General features: G+C 40.9%; 1 protein-coding gene across 6 annotated transcripts in view; it reads left to right on the plus strand.

Moving 5' to 3' along the window:
• The first annotated feature begins 203 nt into the window (after window positions 1-203).
• The window catches only part of RBM6 (RNA binding motif protein 6), a 114,294-nt gene continuing 92,222 nt past the window's right edge, over window positions 204-22,275 (plus strand). Inside the window, exons 1-2 of one of the 6 annotated variants that reach the window (XM_058559082.1) lie at window positions 204-299; window positions 19,856-19,966. In XM_058559082.1, coding sequence (XP_058415065.1) covers window positions 19,923-19,966 — 44 coding nt within the window. In that variant the 5' untranslated portion in view covers window positions 204-299; window positions 19,856-19,922. Of the gene's footprint in view, window positions 300-1,062; window positions 1,167-10,065; window positions 10,118-19,221; window positions 19,298-19,855; window positions 19,967-22,275 lie in introns of those variants that run through there. The other 5 variants (XM_058559091.1, XM_058559132.1, XM_058559102.1 and 2 more) reach the window with 5 other exon arrangements.

The following is a 22,275-nucleotide window of genomic DNA, read 5'->3' on the forward strand; positions in this document are numbered from 1 at the left end:
GCGGACATGGGCGGAGAAGAGCGCCCTCCCATTGGAAGCCAACGAACAGCGTATCCTTACGCCCCGCCCCCGCAGGCAAAATACCCCCTTAACCCCTCCCCCCCCATGCGCGGGGCACGGCGGGAGTACAACTCCTTGCTGTACTCCATTTCCCGGCGGGCTGAGCGCTGAAGGCGGCGGCGCCGCGCCTTTGTGGAGGCAGCGCCCTGGTGCGGAGGAAGTTCCGGTCTCCGCGGCGCTGGGTCGGTGGCGGCGGCTGAGTATTAGGAGGAGCGGGCCGTGGAGGCCGCGTTGCCTCGGTAAGGGCCGGGGGCGGTAGAGAGGGCTTGTCGGAGTCTGCGGGGAAGGAGCTGACCTGTCAGGCCGCTCTGGAAGTCGCGGGCCCGCGCGGCCTGGAAGCTGCGGCTTCGGCGTCGCGGGGCGGCCGCGGCCTTGCTCGGAAAGAAGAGAGCGAAGTGGCGGTGTAGTGAGGGAGGCACCGCCCACCGGAGGAACGCCCCGGAACGGTCGCGGGCCCGGGGCGGGGCGCGGCGGTAGAATTACCGGTCCAGCCTCCGGGCGGCCGGCCGCGGGATCGAGGGCTGGTGCGTGGTTGCGGTTCGGTGCTTCTGGTCTGCGGAGCCGCAGGCGGGCCCTTTCTTCCTCCTTTTTTCATGCTGTTGCAGGAATCTGATCCAGTTCTCAGGCATCGCTTCAGAGGGAGCCCTTCTTGTGCCTAGCACGTAGCCTCGCGCTCAGGCCTGGACAGATACGAGTGGGCTCGGTTAGACCACAGGGCGCGAGAGCTCGGAGCCCGGCCCCCGGGGCGGTAGAACCTGGAGGCGGGGGAGTGGTCTAGTGGGTTCCGCGCCCGTTGGGCAAATGTGAGAGGAGAGGGATGTTTCCTTGTGTTCACTCTTTAGATTCCTTTTGGCGTTGTAAATCTGTGTTTTTCCCTTAACTTTAGAATTGATGTTGTGCTTCTGGGTTCAACTCTGGAGTGCCTTTTTTAACGAAAAGAACGGGCCTTTTTTTGTAGGGCACGTAAACTGTAAGGGTAATTGTATTTTTTACATATTCCAGGTTTGTTTGTGAAGGTCAGCGTTGCTGGATCTCAGTGAACGAGTTCAGTAGATTGATGCGTCTGGTCACCTGGTTCATTTTCTGAACTCTGGATTGTGCCCTAGGTTTGTTAGTTTTCAACTTCCTGTTGAGTAATGCCACCAGTGTGAGTGCTTTAATAATGTCAACATCAGCAAACTTGGGAGGACTCTAAGGAAGAGGTATCAAGAACTGATGAGTGGTAGGACTGCCAATGTCTGAAGTAACTAATGGTATGTTACCATTTTGGTGAAACACAACAAAATTTGGACCTGAGCTTTGTCATATTAACTAGCACCTAACTAGGTACCTAACCTAGGTTAGGTACTAGGTCTCTAATCTAGGTTAGGTACTGGGTCTGTCTTTCTGGACATTTATAGCACCCTTGTTTATAGAATTGTCTTACCAGACTTGGGTTTATTTTTGTTGCCTTTACGATCCTAACTTCTTGTAGCCTTTCAGAGGAGATTTGTCAAAGGGGAGGTTACTGAATGAAGTCACTGGTCTTACTGAAGATACTTGGGCAAGGTTATACTCTTCTGCCAATGTTTAAATGTATAAGATGGTGTTAATAATTTGATTCAGAGTTGTATTAAGATTAAAACTATTGGAAAGTTCTGAATCTTTAAAGATCATAAATCTTCTTTGATGGACTCTTCCAGCTGTATATCAAGTGCTTAGAATCAGTTTTTCTGCTAGACTCCACCAATATGTTATTCGTCTCATTCACTTAGTTAACGGGCATCTATTGAGTGCCTTTTATAACCCTCCTATCATACTGTAGGACTCAGTATAGCGGAGTTGGTAACAGTAAGGAGCTCTAGAATCTGATAGGGTTTGAATCTCTGACTCGTCCACTAACTCAGTGACATTGGACAAGTTACCTAATTTCAATTTCCTCATGTGAAATGAGGTTACGAAATCTAACCACCTCATATAGGTTGTTGTGAGGTTTATATAATACATGTAATGCCCTTAGAACAGTGCCTGGTATGCAGAAAGTGTTCACTAAATGTTAGCCATCACTGTTACCTCTTTTTTAAGCTAAGCTTTGTGGAGATATAATTCACACACCATACAGTTCACTCATTTAAGGTGTATAATGGTTTTTCATGTATCACGTTACTAATATTTTTACAAAGTTGTGATGAATAATTGTAATGAACAACAAAACAATAATTTGTTACGTATGTTGTAACAAAATTTGTCATTTAAACCATTTTTAAGTGTAAAATTTAGTGCATTAATTACATACACAATGTAGTGCAACCATCACTACTGTCTATTTCCAAAGCTTTTTCATCACCCCAAACAGAAGCTTTAACCATTAAGCAAGTAACTCCCATTGCTTCCTCCCTCCAGCCCCTGGTAACCTCGGATCTGTATTCTGTCTGTATGAATTTCCCTGTTCTAGGTACCCCATATAAATGGAATCATACAATATCCTTTTGTGTCTGGTTTATTTCACTTAGTATAATGTTTTCAGGGTTCATTCATGTCATAGCATGTATTCAAACTTCATTCCTTTTTTAAAAATTAAAAAAAAATTTTAATTGAAATGTAATTGACATCTTCATTCTGTTTTAAGGCTGAATAATATTCTATTGGTGTGTATAGACCACATTTTGTTTATATGTTCATTTGTTGGTAGATAATTGGATTGTTCCCACCTTCTGGCTTTTGTGAATAATGCTGCTGTGAACATGGGTATACAAATATCTCTTCGTGTCCCTGCTTTCAGTATCTTTGGGTATATACCCAGAAGTGGGTCTTATGATAATTCTGTGTTTAGCTTTTTGAGGAACCACCATTCTGTTTTTCCACAGCAGTTACATCATTTTATATTTCCACCAGTAATGCACAAGGGTTCCAATTTCTCCACATCCTCGCCAGCACTTGTTATTTTCTTGTTTTCTGACAATAACCACCTTAATGGATGTGAAGTAGTATGTCTCTCTCTTTCTTTTTTCCGTTTTTTTTTTTTACTGAGGAAGATTTGCCCTGAGCTAACATCTATGCCAATCTTCCGCTATTTTATATGCCGCCACAGCATGGCCACTGACGAGTGGTGTAGGTCCGTGCCTACGAACCTAACCCGGGCTGCTGAAGCGGAACTTGCTGAACTTAATCACTAGGCCATGGGGCTGACCCCCTTTTTTTTTCCCATTTTCAGTGTACAGTTCAGTATTCCATTGTTCTATATGTTCTGTCCTTTTACCAATACCATACTGTTTTGATTACTGTAGCTTTGTAGTTAAGTTTTGAAATCGAGAACTGTGAGTCCTCCAACTATGTTCTTTTTCAAGATTATTTTGGTTGTGTAGAGTCCTTTGAAATTCTGGATGGGTTTTTTCTAAGAGCATTGGCTTTGGAATTAGATGGTCTTGAGTTGGCATATTAGCTTTTCTTCATATTAATTGTATTGTTTTGGGGCAAGTCTCTCAACCTATTTGAGCCTCAGTTTCATAGTCTGTAAAGTGGGGATAGTAATAGAACTTACCCCATGGAGGACTTGTGATGATTAAATGAGAGAACCCATGTAAAATGCTTAACTGTGGCGGAGTCAGCACTCAGCTGTGCTTGCCTTTATTATTCTTGTTTCAGGGTAGGAATAGACATACTCAGGGAGGTCCTTTCCAGCTAATGTTGTTATGATTTTAAATACCTGAACATAGTAGCAGTAGTTGTAATATTTAATACATCGTTGCTTTTTCAAAGCTTTTTTTTGGGGCGGCATAATTTACATATCATAATGATGCAACCATTACCACTATTCCTTTTTTTTTTTTTTTTTTTTGTGAGGAAGATCAGCCCTGAGCTAACATCCATGCTAATCCTCCTATTTTTGCTTAGGAAGACCGGCTCTGAGCTAACATCTATTGCCAATCTTCCTCCTTTTTTTTTTTTCCCCCAAAGCCCCAGTAGGTAGTTGTATGTCATAGTTGCACATCCTTCTAGTTGCTGTATGTGGGACGCGGCCTCAGCATGGCCTGAGAAACGGTGCGTCAGTGCGCGCCCGGGATCCGAACCTGGAGCGCGCGCACTTAACCGCTAAGCCACGGGGCTGGCCGGATCACCACTATTCTGATTTAGAATATTTCCAACACCTCAGAACATTCCCTAGTTCCTGTTTGTTGTTAATTCCCACATCCCACTCTAACTGCAAGTCCTAGCATCCACTGATCTGCTTTCTGTCTCTGTAGTTTTATATTTTCTAAAAATTTCCTATAATTGGAATTATACAATTCTTAGTTTTTTGTGTCTCGCTTCTTTCACTTGTAATGTGTTTTGAGGTTCATCCATGTTGTTGCATTCCTTTTTATGGGTATATCACATTTTGTTTATCCATCTACCTGTTGATGAACTTTTGGATTGTTTCCAGTTTTTGGCTGTTATAAATAATGTTGCTCTGAGTATAATTGTTTCTTATACATGATCTCATTTACTTCTTATTGTAATCATATGAGGTAGATAACATTATTATTCCCATTGTATAGAAGAAGAGCTTTGAGGCATATAGAAGTTAAATAACTTACTAGGGGTATATAGATAGAAAACTGGAGTTTTGATTCAAACCCAAGGAGTCTGACTCTAAAACACTTGCACTAGGCCAACCACCTTGAAACCCTTTTACTCTTGGACCACTTAAGAGAATTAAAAAAAATTTTCCCCTAAAATTTTGAATAGCTCATTTACCTCCTTGCACATTTTTAAGTTAGCATCTTAACATTTCTGTCATAAATGGCTGCAAGGGATGTATTTTCTGGCATAATATGTATTACATATGTTTTTTTTTTTTTTTTGAGGAAGATCAGCCCTGAGCTAACATCCATGCCAATCCTCCTCTTTTTGCTGAGGAAGGCTGGCTCTGGGCTAACACCTGTGCCCATCTTCCTCCACTTTATATGGGACGCTGCCACAGCATGGCCTGACAAGTGGTGCATCTGTGCGCGCCCGGGATCCAAACCTGGGTCGCCAGCAACAGAGCGCAGGCACTTAACTGCTAAGCCACGGGGCAAGCCCCGCATACGTTCTTTAAATATATATTTGTCAGAACCTTGGAACTGCAGATTTTATGGAAAATGTCTGCCATATAATGTAATTGGCAAATAAAACTTTAATGTCAGTCATTTAGCCAAATCAGACTGCATCATTGGGAATGCATTCCAAATCCCAGTGATTTTTTTTTTTTTTTTTTGAGGTCACCTTGGTTGATATCCCAATGATTTTTGAAATAAACTCTTAAAATAGTAGTAGCTAGCATTTACAGAGCATTTTATTTGTCAGGCATTGTTTTAACAAGTTTACGTTGTCGTTGTATCCTGTTAACTCTATGAAGTAGACATTATCTTCATCCTTATTTTTACGGATAAGTAAACTGAGGTGTTAAGTTAAATAACTTGTTTAAGGTTCTACAGTGTGGCAGAGCCTCCAAGCAGTCTGGCTCTGAACCCAAGCAGAGTATGTCCAGAGACTGCACTTGTAGCCCTTCACCACCACACTGTACTTCCTTACAAAGCTCTCTCTTAACCTAGGAACCTGACTGTAATTTGCTGGTGTAAGGGACCAGGATATAAGAATATTTAAAACCTGGGAAATTTTTATTCATAAGAAAAAGCAGCTCTGATGAAGTATTTAAATGTCTCCCTACAGTAATAAAGTCTAATTTGTACATGAGCTTGAGATTCCTATGGGATAGCCGAATAGTGATTTCTGGCAAGCATTTGGACTTTATAGGGGAAGTCTAGGCAGGAGGTGGAGATGGGGAAATTATCCTCATAGAGATGGTAGTTTTGGTGGTTAAGTTGGGAATAGATGAGATTGCCCAGTGTCTTAGCTTGGGCTGCTATAACAAAATACAATAGACTGTGTGACTTCAACAGTAGAAATTTGTTTCTCAAAGTTCTGGAGGCAGAGAAGTTCAAGATCAAGGTGCCAGATGATTTGGTTCCTGGTAAGGAACCTCTTGGCTTGCAGACAGCTACTTTCTTGCTCTATCCTCACATGGTGGAGAGAGAGATCATCTCTCTTTTGTCTCTTCTTATAAGGACACTAATCCCATTCATGAGGACTGCACTCTCATGACCTAATTATGTCCCAAAGGCCCTACCATCACATTAAGAATTAGAGCTTCAACATATGAATTTTGGGAGGACACAAACATTCAGTCCATGGCACCTGGGGATAGCACGTGGATCAAGAACAGTGCTGGGGAATAGTATTGAGCCCTGGGGGATTAGCAATATTTGATGGACATTCATTTATTTATTCAACTGATATTTAAAGGTTTTTTATTAGTGTGTGTGTGTTTTGCATGAGAGAGACTTGAGTATGTTTACAAACAAAAAGAAAGCAGTCAGCAGAGTGGTAATATAGGCAAAAAAAAGGAGGTAAGTGATAGAACAAGGTAAGGGTAAGTTCTTCAAACTACAGTCTTCAATCTAGGAGTACACAAAAACATTCCAAGGAGAAAGTGGGCATGTATATTTTTAAGGGAATCCATGCACAAAACTTCACCTTCAGTAAATGCTCTTCTTAAGAATGAATCTCGGGGCCGGCCCCGTGGCTTAGCAGTTAAGTGCATGCGCTCCGCTACTGGCGGCCCAGGTTCTGATCGCGGGCGCGCACCGATGCACCGCTTCTCCGGCCATGCTGAGGCCGCATCCCACATACAGCAACTAGAAGGATGTGCAGCTATGACATACAACTATCTACTGGGGCTTTGGGTGAAAAAAAACAAATAAAATAAAAAAAAATAAAAATAAAAACTTATAGTTGGATCTTAGTTGGGTAGGTGCTCAGACCAGCCCTTGCCAGTCACTGCCCCCTTGATGCTCTTAGCTGAGTGTCCTATGGAGCCCGAAGTATTTACTTTGGAAAATATTAAAGCGTTTAAAGCAAAATCAAGCCCCTGCATACCACAGCTAAAACTAATAGAATAGGACCCCCTGGTCTGCTTTGTTGGCTTTTGGAACTGGAATTGTGATTAAAAGGGATGGCCCTGGGTATTGGTATTATGCTGCTAGAGGTGAAATTCTTGGCCTTTGCAAGATGGACCAGAGTGAAAACATTTGCCAAGAATGTTTCTATTAATTAAGAATTAAGGGCGGAGGAGGCTCGAAAACAATCAGCACCATCATAATTCCAACCATAAAGGATGCTGACCTACCCATTGGTCAGCTTCCAGGAAACCAGAGTCTTTAGGTTCTGGGGGAGTGTGATTGCAAAGCTGAAACTTAAAGGGATTGATAGAAGGACATCACTAGGGGTATAGCCTGTTGCTTTATGTGATGCTCGCCGTCTCTGAGGACCAGCTGACCCCTATTCAACTGCTATCCATGTGGAACCATTTTTCACTTCAACCTTCAGAGCTGTTATATGACTCTTTACTACTACCACCAAGATCTGCACCTGCAGCAGCTTCACCTGGGCTCACATCCTGATTTTCAGAACTCACCACAGAGGCCCTTCTACTTATTGCTGTGTAGCATCAGTTGGGGGTGGGATCTGGGCAGTTGAGGTAGCAGGCCCTTCTCACTCCCACTTGCATTTTCACTGCCAGCCATAGACGTGTATAGAATTGATGTTTTAGTGCCACTTATTTTCAGAGTTAGATGCTGTGGTAGGTGATTTGTTATATACTCCTTAGTAGATTCTGACTTTCTTGGCTCCTGTCTTGCTCTATATATCAACCAGTATCTTTGCTGGAGTTTGATGAGCTTCGACATTTAAAGCCTTAACCTGGCATTCAGTTCATCTCATAGTGCCAGTTCTGCTTACCAAAAGTGACCCTGACTCCATGCCAGCAACTCAGAATTTTTACCCATTTAAAGTTTGAGAATAGTTTGAGGTCATTTTGGCCCCAAGACCAATAATCATTTGCTTTGCTGGATTAAACTGCATGTCTGTAAGAACTCCAGCTATCCTGAGGAAAACTTTGGAGGGAACCACTACTAGATGGTTTGGCACGTCTTTTGCCCATTCCCACCAGCAGTGTACGCGAGTTCCAATTTCTCCACATCCTTGCCAGTTTGTCTTTTATTATAGCCACCCTAGTGGATGTGAAGTGGTGTCTTATTGTGGTTTTGATGTGCATTTCCCTTATGGGTAGTATTGAGCATTTTTCCTCTGCCTTTTGGTCATTTACATATCATCTTTGGAGAAATGTCTATTCATAGCCTCTGCCCGTTTTTAATTTTTAATTTATTTATTTTTCCCCCAAAGCCCCAGTAGATAGTTGTATGTCATAGCTGCACATCCTTCTAGTTGCTGTATGTGGGACGCGGCCTCAGCACGGCCGGACAAGCGGTGTCGGTGCGCGCCCGGGATCCGAACCCGGGCTGCCAGTAGCGGAGCGCATGCACTTAACCGCTAAGCCACGGGGCCGGCCCTGCCCGTTTTTAAAATTTTGAGTTATTTGTTTTTTTGCTATTAAGTTATAAAATAGTTCTTTTTTAAAAAATTCTTATTTTATTTTATTATATTTTTTTGCTGAGGAAGATTCGCCCTGAGCTAAGATCTGTTGCCAATCTTCCTCTTTTTGCTTGAGGAAGGTTCGCCCTGAGCTAAGGTTCTGTGCCAGTCGTCTTCTATTTTGTATGTGGGTCACCGCTGCAGCATGGCTGCTGACAAGGCATGTAGGTCTGCGCCTGGGAACCCAACCCGGACCACCGAAACAGAGCGTGGTGAACTTAACCACTAGGCCATGGGGCCAGCCTTATAAAATAGTTCTTTATATAGTCTAGATATAAGTCCCTTATCAAATAATATGTGATTTGCACAAGTTTTCTTCCATTCTGTGTGCTGTCTTTTCACTCTCTTGATGGTGTCCTTTAAAGCACAAAAGTTTTAAATTTTGATGATATCCAATTTATCTATTTTTCCTTTTGTTGCTTGTGCTTTTGGTATCTATCGTATCTAGGAAATCATTTCCTAATCCAAGGTCACAAAGATGTATGCACGTTTTTTCCTAAGAATTTCATAATTTTACCTCTTAAATGTTTAGGTCTTTGATCTATTTTAAGTTAATTTTTATGCATGGTGTGAGGTAGGTGTCCAACTTCATTCTTTTGCTTGGGGACATCCAGTTGTCCCAGTACTATTTGTTGAAAAGACTATCCTTTCTTTATTGAATTGTCTTGCCCCTCTTGTGTAAAACACTTGACTCTAAATGTGAAGATTTATTTCTGGACTTTCAATTCTCTTCCATTGATCTGTATGCTTATCCTTATGCCAGTGCCATACTGTCTTGATTACTGTACCTTTGTAGTAAGTTTTAAAATCAGGAAGTGTGAGTCCTCTAACTTTATTGTGCTGTCATGAGCTGCATAATGATGTTTTGGTCAATGACAGACTGTATCTAAGACCGTGGTTTTATAGGAGTGTAATGAAACTGAAAAATTCCTATTGCTTAGTGACGTCATGGCAGTCATAACATTGCAGTGCAATGCATTATTCACAAGTTTGTGGTGATGCTGGTATAAACAAACCTTCAGGTCCTTCAGGAGGTATTCCAGAAGAATGCATTGTTATCATAGGAAATGACAGCTTCATGTGTATTATTGCCCCTGAAGACCTAGCAGTGGGACAAAAGGTGAAGGTGGAAGACAGTGATATTGATGATCTTGACCCTGTGTAGGCCTAGGCTAATGTGTGTGTTTGTGTCTTAGGTTTTAAAAAAAAGTTTAAAAAATTAAAAAAAATTTTTAAATAGAAAAAGCTTATAGAATAAGGATATAAAGAAAGAAAATATTTTTGTACAGCTATACAATGTTTGTGTTTTAAGCTACATGTTACTACAAAAGAGTCAAAAAGTTAAAGTTTATTAAGTAAAAAAGTTACAGTAAGCTAAAGTTAATTGGTTATTGAAGAAAGTTTTTTTATAAATATACTTTATTAAAAAGATGTTTTTATATAAACATTTTATAAAGTGTTTATAGAGTCTAGTGTACAGTAATGTCTTAGACGTTCATGTTCACTCACTAGTCACTCACTGACTCACCCAGAGCAACTTCCAGTCCTGCAAGTTCCATTCATGGTAAGTGCCCTATACAGGTGTACCATTTTTTATCTTTCATGCTGTATTTTTACTGTGCCTTTTCTGTGTTTAGATACACAAATACTTACCATTGTGTGACAGTTGCCTACAGTATTCAGTACAATAACATCTTGTGCAGATTTGTAGCCTAGTAACGATAGGCTATACCATGTAGCCTAGGTGTGTAGTAGGCTATAGCATCTAGTTTTGTGTGAGGACACTCTATGGTGTTTGCACAATGATGAAATCACCTAATTACACGTTTTTCAGAATGTATCTACGTCAAGTGATGCATAACTGCATATATTTTTCTCTTTTGCATAGATGATATCATTACAAATAATATTTTGTCCATATTTTTAAACTTAATATATAATAGCTCATCCTATATCAATTAATATAGCTATCTCATTTTTTAAGAGTTGTGTAGTATGTCAGTAGTACAAATATACTTTATTGATATACATTTAGATTTTATAATCTTTTGCTATTACAAACAGTGCTGCATTATGTACCTTTGTAAACATGTCACCTCATGCTGTAAGTTTCTAGAGAATGAAATCCTAAAAGAGGAACTGAAAAGTCAGGGGTCATATGCGTTTTAGGGCTGGCCCTGTGGCTTAGCGGTTAAGTGCATGTGCTCCGCTGCTGGCGGCCCGGGTTCGGATCCCAGGCGTGCACCGACGCACTGCTTCTCCGGCCATGCTGAGGCCGCGTCCCACATACAGCAACTAGAAGGATGTGCAACTATGACATACAACTATCTACTGGGGCTTTGGGGAAAATAAATAAATAAAAATTAAAAAAAAAAAAAAGAAAAGTCAGGGGTCATATGCGTTTTAAATTTTGTGAGGGCCTGGCCTGGTTGCATAGTGGTTAAGTTCACGCACTCTGCTTCGGTGTCCTGGGGTTGGCAGGTTTGCATCCTGGGCACGGACCTATGCACCGCTCATCAAGCCATGCTTCTATAAGTCCCACATATAGAATAGAGGAAGATGGGCACAGATGTTAGCTCAGGGTCAGTCTTCCTCACACACACACAAATAAATAAATAAATAAATAAATTTTGTGAATTTTGCAGTTTTCCTTTATTGATTTCAAACTTCATCCCATTTTGGTGAGAAACGATACTTTGTATGGTATTTATCTTATAAAATCTGTTGAGACCTGTCTGTGGCCTAACAAATGGTCCATCCTGCATAATATCTCATGTGTACTTGAGAAGATGTGATTCTGCCATTGTTGGGTGGAGTGTTCTATATATGTTGATTAGATCTTGTTGGTTTATTGTGTTGTTTAAGTTCTCTCTTTCCTTACTTACAGTCTGTCTGGTCAATCCATTATTTTTTTTTTAATGTTTTTATATTTATTTTTTTTGTGAGGAAGATCAGCTGTGAGCTAACATCCATGCCAATCCTCCTCTTTTTTTTTTTTTTTTTTTTTGCTGAGGAAGACTGGCCCTGGGCTAACATCCGTGCCCATCTTCTTCCACTTTATATGGGACGCTGCCACAGCATGGTCTGACAAATGGTGCATCAGTGTGCGCCCGGGATCCAAACCCAGGCCGCCAGCAGCAGAGCGCATGCAATTAACCACTAGACCATGGGGCTGGCCCCAGTCTATCCATTATTGAAAGTGAGGTTTGAAGTTTCCAACTGTTGTTATAGAACTGTTTATTTCTCCCTTCAGTTCTTTCAATTTTTGCTTCATACATTTTGATGATCTGTTATTAGATGCATAGCGTTTATGATTGTTTTATTTTCTTGCTTTATTTTTTGAACCTTTTATTTAATATATAATGTCCTTTGTCTTTCATACCTTTTTAGATTTAAAATCTGTTTTGTGTGATATTGATATAGCCACCCTAGCTCTCATTTGGTTACTGTTTACATGGGGTATCTTTTTCTGTCCTTTCGCTTTCAACCTGTTTGTGTCTTTGGATCTGAAGTGAGTCTCTTGTAGACAGCATATACAGTCATGCGTTGCTTAACAACGGGGATACGTTCTGAGAAATGAGTCCTTAGGTGATTTTACCATTGTGTGAACATCATAGAGTGTAATTACACAGACCTGGATGGTATACCTACGCTGTATGGTACTAATGTTATGGGACCGCCATCATATATGTGTTGTTATGCGGCACATGACTGTAGTTGGACCATTTTTGCGGCACATGACTGTAGTTGGACCATATTTTTAATTTAATCTGCCAGTCTCATCTTTTGATTAGAAGAGTTTAAATTATTTGCATTTAAAGTAATTATGGGAGGAAGTCAAGATGGCGGCATAGGCAGACTCTGAACTCACCTCCTCCCGCGGACACAGCCAATTTACAACTACTCGTGGAAAAATTACCCCTGAGACAGAACTGAAAACTGGATAAGAGGAACTTGTGCAACAACAGACAATCCTAACTGAGGTAGAAGAGACAGAAACTCCCTTCTGGTGAGGAAAAACGCTGCCTTCACAAGCTGCAGTGCCTCACGACCGTCAGGGAGCAGCCCACAGGTATGCAGCCCTCCCTGGAGGCGCAGGGCCCTGAGCCGGGAGCGCCCCCGCTGTGGGCATTTTGTGGACCCAGCACAATCGAGACGAGTGGCATAATATCTGACACTGCCTGCTGCTAAAACATTGGGGAATACCCCCAGAAAAGCTGGTTCACAAAGAAATCAAAACCGGCTCTTAAAGGGCCCACATGCAAACTCACCCGTTTCAGAAAACAACCTAAAATCACCAGAAAGAAAGGTGCACAGTGCTTTGGTGAAAAGAGACTCACCTAACAGACCCTGTGTGCATCTCAGTGAGAGGTGAGACCTCTCCAGGGACTGGGACATTGGCGGCAGCCATTGTTGTGGCCTGGTGTGGGCCTGCTGACATAGAGCCCATTGGAGTTCTCCCTGGGGCCTGCTAGCCCAGGGTCTGCCCCACCCGCTAGAGCACCGATTTAATCCAGCTCAGCCAGGGCAGGCAGTCCACCCTAGAGACTGGTCCCACCCAACAACAAGCCCTCAGGCAACCTGTGGGCCTGCATAGATTGGTGACTGGATTCTCTGCAGCCTGGCAACTGAGACGACTTCAGTGAGCAGGGCGTGCACAAGGAGCGGGTGGAGAGTGTGGGGCAGTGGTGGAGTGTGTGGGGCTCCCGCTGTGGAGAGACTGGGTCCGCTTTGGGAGGTTGGGGTGTGCACACGGGGCAGGACTGCGATGACTGTGTGTGTGGACCTGTGGGCGGCAGGGCTTGTCAGCTGCAGAAGACTTGTGCTTCTCAAAGACCCACATAGGGGGTTTGCCCCACCTTCCAAAGCCTGAAACAATTGGGTGCTCCTGTGCCTGAGGACAGCCCCACGCAGCTGCAATCCTCAGAGAGCTGACAAGAGACCTAAAGGCTGGAGGCTTATAGCAATTGTAAGGCCTTGAGCCTAACAACCTGCCATGCTGGGGGCCTACTCACTTAAAAGAAATACTACAACACAAATGTGGTATTAGAACTTGCAGCCAGCTGTGCTGGGGCTCCCCATACCTGATAAAGAGACTGAAGGGCCTACAACAACTGTAAGCAGCTGAGCATTACAACAGCTGGCTAGGAGCATAACTCGGCCTCCCTGGGCGCCTACAGGGAGAGAAAACAGGCCACAACAGAAGGACACACGTAGCCCACATAGGGGTCACCCCTGGAACATTGAGAACTGAGGGAAGCACATGGCAGGCCTCCTAAGCCATCACTTACATAAGGTCACCTATCTAAGAGCAGGAGACGTAGCTGACCTACCTAATACGTAGTCACAAGCACAGGGAAAGAGGCAAAATGAGGAGGCAAAGGAATGCATTCCAAGTAAGGGAACAGGACAAAACCCCAGAAAAGGAACTAAGTGAAACAGAAATGAGCAACCTACCCGACAGAGAGTTCAAACTAAGAGTGTTAAGGATGCTCACTGATCTGGGGAGAAGAATAGATGAACTCAGTGAGAATGTCAACAAAGAAATGGAAGCTATAAAAAAGAACCAATCAGAAATGAAGAATACAATACTGGAAATGAAAAATTCACTAGAGAGACTCAAAAGCAGAGTAGAGGATACAGAAGAACGGATCTGTGAGCTGGACGAAAGACTAGAAGAAATTACCCAAGCTGAACAGGTAAAAGAGAAAAGAATTAAAAAGACTGAGGACAGTCTAAGGGACCTCTGGGACAACATCAAGTGCACTAACATCCGTGTTATAGGTGTCCCGGAAGGAGAAGAGTGAGACAAAGGGGCAGAGAATCTATTTCAAGAAATAATAGATGAAAACTTCCCTAACCTAAGGAAGGAAACAGACATCCAGGTACAGGAAGCACAGAGAGCCCCAAACAAGATAAACCCAAAGAGGCCCACACCAAGACACATCATAATCAAAATGTCCAGAATTAAAGATAAAGAGAGAATCCTAAAAGCCACAAGAGAAAGTCAAGTTACATACAAAGGAAACCCCATAAGGCTATCAGCTGACTTCTCAGCAGAAACCTTACAGGCTAGAAGAGAATGGCATGATATATTTAAAGTGCTAAAAGGAAAAAACTTCCAGCCAAGAATACTCTACCCAGCAAGATTATCATTCAAAATGGAAGGCGAGATCAAAAATTTCCCAGACAAGCAAAAATTAAAGGAGTTTGTCACCAAGAAACCAGTGCTACAAGAAATGTTAAAGGAACTGATTTAAGGGGAAAAGAGAAGACCACAAATAGGAAAAATTATCTATTTCCATGATAAGAGGGTAATGGATACAAATGCACAGAAAAGAGGTTAGATATGATATCGAAAACATAAAAGGAGGGAGGAGGGGAGTTAAAGAGTAGAGCTTTCAGACAGAGGTCAAACTAAAGAGACCATCAATTCTGTATAGAAGAAGGAAGGAACAGAGAAGGACTACTTAAACACTGAGAAAAAAAAGTTAAAAAATGGCAGTAAGTACATACTTATAAATAGCTACTTTAATAATTTTATTTATTTATTTATTTTCCCCCAAAGCCCCAGTAGATAGCTGTATGTCATAGTTGCACATCCTTCTAGTTGCTGTATGTGGGACACGGCCTCAGAATGGCCGGAGAAGCGGTATGTTGGTGTACGCCCGGGATCCGAACCCGGGCCGCCAGCAGCAGAGCGCGCTTACTTAACGGCTAAGCCACGGGGCCAGCCCTCAATAGCTACTTTAAACGTCAATGGACTAAATGCTCCAATTAAAAGGCGTAGGGTGGCTGATTGGATAAAAAAATAAGACCCATATATATGCTGCATACAAGAGATGCACTTCAGACCTAAAGACACTCACAAACTGAAAGTGAAGGGATGGAAAAAGATACTTCATGCAAATGGCAATGAAAATAAAGCTGGGGTAGCAGTATTCATATCAGACAAAATAGACTTTAAAACAAAAACTGTAAAAAGAGACAAAGAAGGGCATTACATAATGATCAAGGGAACAGTCCAACAAGAGGATATAACACTTGTAAATATCTACGCACCCAATGTAGGTGCACCTAAATATATAAAGCAATTATTAACAGACATAAAAACAGAAATAGACAGTAACACAATAATAGTAGGGGACTTTAACACTCCACTTACACCAACGGATAGATCATCCAAACAGAAGATCAATAAGGAAACATTGGCCTTAAACGACACACTACAACAGATGGACCTAGTAGATATATACAGAGCATTCCATCCAAAAACCGAAGAATACACGTTCTTTTCAAAGGCACATGGCTTAATCTCCAAAATATACAAACAACTGATGCATCTCAACAACAAAAAAACTAACAACCCAATTAAAAAATGGGCAAAAGACCTGAACAGACATTTCTCCAAAGAAGATATACAGATGGCCAACAGGCACATGAAAAGATGTTCAAAATCATTAACTATCAGGGAAATGCAAATGAAAACTACAATGAGATATCACCTCAGGCCGGTCAGAATGGCTGTAATTAACAAAACAGGAAATAACGTGTTGGAGAGGATGTGGAGAGAAGGGAACTCTCATACACTGCTGGTGGGAGTGCAAACTGGTGCAGCCACTATGGAAAACAGTATGGAGATTCTTCAGAAAATCAAGATTAGGACTACCATATGATCCAGCTATTCCACTGCTGGGTATTTATCCAAAGAACTTGAAAACACCAATGTGTAAAGATACATGCATCCCTGTGTTCGTTGCAGCATTATTCACAATAGCCAAGACTTGGAAGCAACCTAAGTGCCCATCCAGGGACAAATGGATAAAGAAGCTGTGGTATATATACACAATGGAATACTACTCAGCCATAAGAAACGATGAAATCCAGCCATTTGTGACATCATGGATGGACATTAAGGGTATAATGCAAAGTGAAATAAGTCAGAGGGAGAAGGTCAAATACTGCATGATTTCCTTCATTAAGTAGTAGATAATAACAACAACAAACAAACACATAGAGACAGAGATTGGATTGGTGGTTACCAGAGGGGAAGGGGGGAGGGAGGAGGGCGAAAGGGATTATTCAGCACATGTGTGTGGTGATGGGTTGTAATTAGTATCTGGGTGGTGAACATGATGTAATCTATGCAGAACTAGAAGTATAATGATGTACACCTGAAATTTATACAATGTTATAAACCAATGTTACTGCAATAAACAAAAAATTAAAAAAAAAAATAATTATGTACTGATAAGGAGGGACTTCTGCCATTTTGCTATTTGTTTTCTGTATGCCTTATAGCTTTCTTTGTCCTTCATTTTTTCCAGTATTTCCTCCTTTAGTGTTTAGTTTATTTTTTGTAGTGAAATGCTTTGATTTCCTTCTCATTTTCTTTTTTTTTTTTTTAGTGCTTTTTTTTGTGTGTGAGGAAGATCAGCCCTGAGCTAACATCCATGCCAATCCTCCTCTTTTTGCTGAGGAAGACCGGCTTTGAGCTAACATCTATTGCCAATCCTCCTCCTTTTTTTCCCCCCAAAACCCCAGTATATAGTTGTATGTCACAGTTGCACATCCTTCTAGTTGCTGTATGTGGGACACGGGCTCAGCGTGGCCGGAGAAGCGGTGTGTCAGTGTGCGCCCGGGATACGAACCCAGGCCGCCACTAGTGGAGCGTGCGCACTTAACTGCTAAGGCACTGGGCTGGCCCCTAGAATTCTTGATTGACAATTTGTCCCCCCCGACTCCCAGTATTTAATATATCATCCACTGCCTTCTGGCCTCTAAGATTTCTGATGAGAAATTGGCTGATAATCTTATTGAGGCTCTCTTTTATATTTCAGATTGCTTCTCTCAATGCTTTCAAGATTCTTTGTCTTTTTAACAGTTTGATCATAGTATGTCTTGGTGTGAGTTTATCGTACTTGTATTTCATTTAGCTTCTTAGATTTACAGATTCATATCTTTCATCAAATTTGGGGATTTTTTTTCGCTATTATTTCTTCAAATAATCTTTCTGCCACTTTCTGTCTCTCTTCTCCTTCTGGGACTCCCATAATCGTATGTTGGTCTGCTTGATGGTGTCTCCAGGCCTCTTAGGTTTTGTTCACCTTTGTTCATTCTTTTTTCTTTCTGTTCCTCAGACTCGATAATTTCAATCATCCCATCTTCAAGTTTGCTGATCCTTTCTTCTGCCTGCTCAAATCTGCTGTTGAACCTCTGTCGTGAATTTTTCATTTCAATTATCGTATTTTTTCAGCTCCAGAATTTTTATTTGGTTCCTCTGTATATATTTCCGTCTCTTTGTTGGTATTCTCATTTTGTGTATACATTGTTTTCCTGGTTTCCTTTAGTTCTTTGAACATGTTATCATTTAGTTCTTTAAGCATCTTTAAGACAGTTATTATAAAGTCTAGTTTATGAAGGAATGGTTTCTGTTCATTTATTTTGCTTCTTTGAATGGGCCATATTTTCCTGTTTCTTTGTATGCCTTGTAATTTTTTTGTTGTTGCTTTGAAAATTGGGCATGTGAGTATTCTAATGTGATAACTTTGGAAATCAGATTCTCCCCCTTTCTTGGGGTTTCCTCATTTTTTTGTTGTTGTTGTTGAAGGCTGTAGTAGTCTGTTTTGAGACTTCTTCTAAACTATTTTTGCAATGTCTGTTTCTTATCATGTGTGATCACTGACAGCTGTTCTTTTAGCTCTTGTTCATCTAATGTTTTAATGAAGATTTCCTGTAATGCTAGGAGCTCAAGCAAACAAAAATACACCAACAAAAACAAAAAAGAGAAAAGCAGAAGAATACCCACTCTCTGTTTTACAGGTTGGTTCTGTGCTAGGGCACTCCTTCAACACTTAGGTAGGCTTGCTTTGAGCCCAGAGATCAGCCTGGGGTGAAAGCTTAAGGTCTTCTCAGGTCTTGTCTGATCATGTGTCTTGCCTGGGTATGCGTGTGTTTTCTATATTTTCCCATATACCTGTTGCTTTGGAATGTCCTAATTTCCCAAAGTGTTTTCACCCCAGTTTCTCCATATCTGTGAGTCTCTAGTCTGCTTTGCAGCTTTTATTAGCAATGCCTGCCACTTTTCCCCCCAGCAGAGTTCTGAGTTAGGTAAAACAGAAACAAGCACCTTGTACCAGTCTTTCAGATATCCCCCAGACAGATTAGAACAGATGCAGATGTACACGATAATTTGCAAATCAGGTTTTCCTCTGGTTTGAGGGAGGAAGCTGGGAACTGGGCTGCCACTGCTTCAGGACCAAAACCACTGCCATGCTAGAGAGTGGTATGGGGCAGTGATGACTAAAAACACCACAAAACTTTCCTATTATTTTGACGATCGCTTTTTCTTGATTGAGTATTGGCTTGGTTGTTGTAAACTTTTGACTGTTTTCTAAAGCTCCAACAAAGTTGGTTCAGACAGTTACTGCTTGTTTTTTGATGTTTCTCTGGAGGCACAAGTCTTTGGAACTTCTTAGTCTGCATTCTGCTGACCTGTGGATTATCTTTTCTCTGTTTTAATAGTGTACTTTGATGCAAAAAAGTTTTTAATTTTGATGAAGTCTACTTTATCTATTTTTTCTTTTTTTCCTTGTCCTTTTGGTGTCGTATTAAGAAACCATTGCTAAATCCAAGGTCATGAAAGTTTGCCTCTTTTTTAGTAGCTGCAGCAAAGGTCCTGGAGATGACTTCTCAGTTTGACTTGGGTTACATGCCCATCTTCAGAGCATTCACTGTGGCGAGGGTAATAGACTATTCTGATTGACCAGGCTGGATGGTGGAGGATCAGCCATATGGGCTGAGAATGGTGTTAATGCTAACGTGCTGTTTCCAAAAAGGAAGATAGAATGGATGCTGGAAAAATTAGTAAATGTTTAGTAAATGTGAAGCATTCCTAGTACATTGAGAAGTTTATGGTGCCCCAGAGTACACATTTTTAATTAAAAATGTATTTTTCTTGGGGCCGGCCTGGTGGCATAGCGGTTAAGTTTGCGTGCTCTGCTACAGCGGCCAGGGCTTTGCAGGTTCAGATCCTGGGCCTGGACCTACGCACTGGTTGTCAAGCCATGCTGTGGCGGCATCCCCTATAAAGTAGAGGAAGATGGGCGTGGATATTAGCCCAGGGCTAATCTTCCTCACACACAAAAAGTATTTTTCTTGTTATAAATTAATATGTAAATGTTTAAAAATAACTTCTAAAAATATCCCTACTGATGTCTCTGATAAACCAAGCAGGAGGAAATTAGTTTAGCCTTTACTTCATGTTCTAATGTATTTATTTTTTGTGGTTTGTTTTGTACAGATACTGCTGTAACGAAAGTTTGGTAGTAAAAGGATCTAGTTATTGGGACTTCTTGACATAGAAAGAGATGTGGGGGGATTCTCGACCTGCTAACAGAACAGGACCTTTTCGGTAAGTCTTAAAATTTAAATATTGAAATTGTGAATATTTTAATGATAAAGATATAGTATAGCATTTTTGGGTCTACCATAAAGGGAGATATTTTCTTTGTGTAGAAATAGCTCTGATTTTTTAAAAATAGAAACTATTTAAAAAATTTCTAGTCATTTCTGAAGTGATCATGAAACTGAATACCCACCATGCTGTTTTATGTTTTAGCATTTTTTAAACACTAAAAAACCCCCATTTATTTTTTTCTCTCTTTTAGCAAAGTAATACATTCTTGACTAATAAGGAAAGCTAGCAAAAATGTACATAAATGTTTATAAATGTACATAAATCTTCTATTAAGTTCTATTAGAATCCAGAGCTGTGTCTTGCTTCTGGCACATTGTGTTTCAGCTACCATAAATAGTTCTGAGAAAGAAAAATTACTTGATGAAATTTTCTAAGCTACATTTTAATTTTATTGGTTACCGGGTACAAAGATAAGTGGAGAAGGCAGTACCATTCAATTGTAAATGGATTATATTTTACATTTGTAGGGAGTTCATTTTTTATAGCCAATATAATAAACACTGATGGTGGTATTTTTAAAACTTTTGCATTGTATTTACAATTAATAAAATGCTATAGGAATGGGATTTTTATGGTTTTACTTGGTATTTGGCAAAGAAATCTGACATTTAAAGTTATACATTAGGGCCGGCCCCGTGGCTTAGTGGTTAAATGTGCGCGCTCTGCTACTGGCGGCCTGGGTTCGGATCCTGGGTGCACACTGACACACTGCTTCTCTGGCCATGCTGAGGCCGCGTCCCACATACAGCAACTAGAAGGATGTGCAACTATGACATACAACTATCTACTGGGGCTTTGGGGGAAAAAAGGAGGAGGATTGGCAATGGATGTTAGCTCAGAGCCGGTCTTCCTCAGAAAAAAAGAGGAGGATTGGCATGGATGTTAGCTCGGGGCTGATCTTCCTCACAAAAAAAATAAATAAATAAAATAATAAAGTTATACATTAAAAAATATTGATGCCTCAGTTGAAACTTATGTTACTAGTAAATTTTCTTTTGGATTGGGAGTCTGCAAGATTTTATTGTGCAAATGCAGCATGTTCCATTCATTATTCTGAAGCTTGGGGGTCCAATGAAAAATTTAGATAGAGAACTGTGTTTAAAAAAAATCATGTAGGGGCCGGCCTGGTGGCGCAAGCGGTTAAGTGTGGTGTTCTGCTGCGGCGGCCCAGGGTTCGCCAATTGGGATCCCGGGCGCGCACACACGCACCGCACCGCTTGTCAGGCCATGCTGTGGCGGCATCCCATATAAAGTGGAGGAAGATGTGCACAGATGTTAGCCCAGGGCCAGTCTTCCTCAGCAAAAAGAAGAGGATTGACCGATGTTAGCTCAGGGCCGATCTTCCTCACACACACAAAAAAAATTCATGTAATATTTAGTAAAGCTAGTGTTTCGTAAATACTAAATGATAAGGATCTTTACTTTCTGCTCAGTGATTTTTAAATTAGAGCAATGGTAATGATGCTGGGTATGTTTTTCCTTTCAAAATATTAAGGTCTGGATCAGTGGTAAGCAAACTACAGCCCACAGCTCATTTTTGTTTTATTGGAACACAACCGTGATTACTCATTTACAAATTATCTTTGGTTGCTTTCATGCTGCAGTGGCAGAGTTGAATAGTTGTGACAGAGACTGCAAAGCCTAATATAATTACTATCTGGCTCTCTATGGAAAAAGTTTGCCAATCCCTAGTCTAGATCAGTGGGCTTGTACTTTAACATTTTTGAATATTTAGATTGTAATCTATCCTTTCTACTTATATTTATGGATAATTATTTTGTAAGTAAGGCTGTTTCTTATAAAATCAATCCATTTAGATGGTTTAGGTAAGCCTTCAGAAATGTTAGATAGCTTTAGCTCTATTGCATAACTTTAAAAAAATTTTCACAACATTTTTTCTTTGACCAATTTATTATTTAAAATTATATTTTCCCACCTTAATTTTAGTTTAAATATGAGTCATTACATAGTGTTTTTTAAGATCTTTGACCAGGAGGGGAGGGGACATAGTTTATATGACATAATTTTGGGGGGGGCTAATTTGGATTAAGAAAGGTATCTTACAGGAAAATGATTTTGTATTTCATTTTAACAGCTTCTTAAATTTTTTTTTATTTGGTTGAAAATTATTTTCATAGCCACTGGTATTTTATATTAATAGAACTGTTGCTTGAAGAGTCTGCATAAAATATAGTTCTAAGAACCCTGGTACAGTAGGTTTCTCTAGATCTATTTGATCTTCT

Source organism: Diceros bicornis, chromosome 2, assembly GCF_020826845.1.
Source record: "Diceros bicornis minor isolate mBicDic1 chromosome 2, mDicBic1.mat.cur, whole genome shotgun sequence".
NCBI classification, from domain to species: domain Eukaryota; kingdom Metazoa; phylum Chordata; class Mammalia; order Perissodactyla; family Rhinocerotidae; genus Diceros; species Diceros bicornis.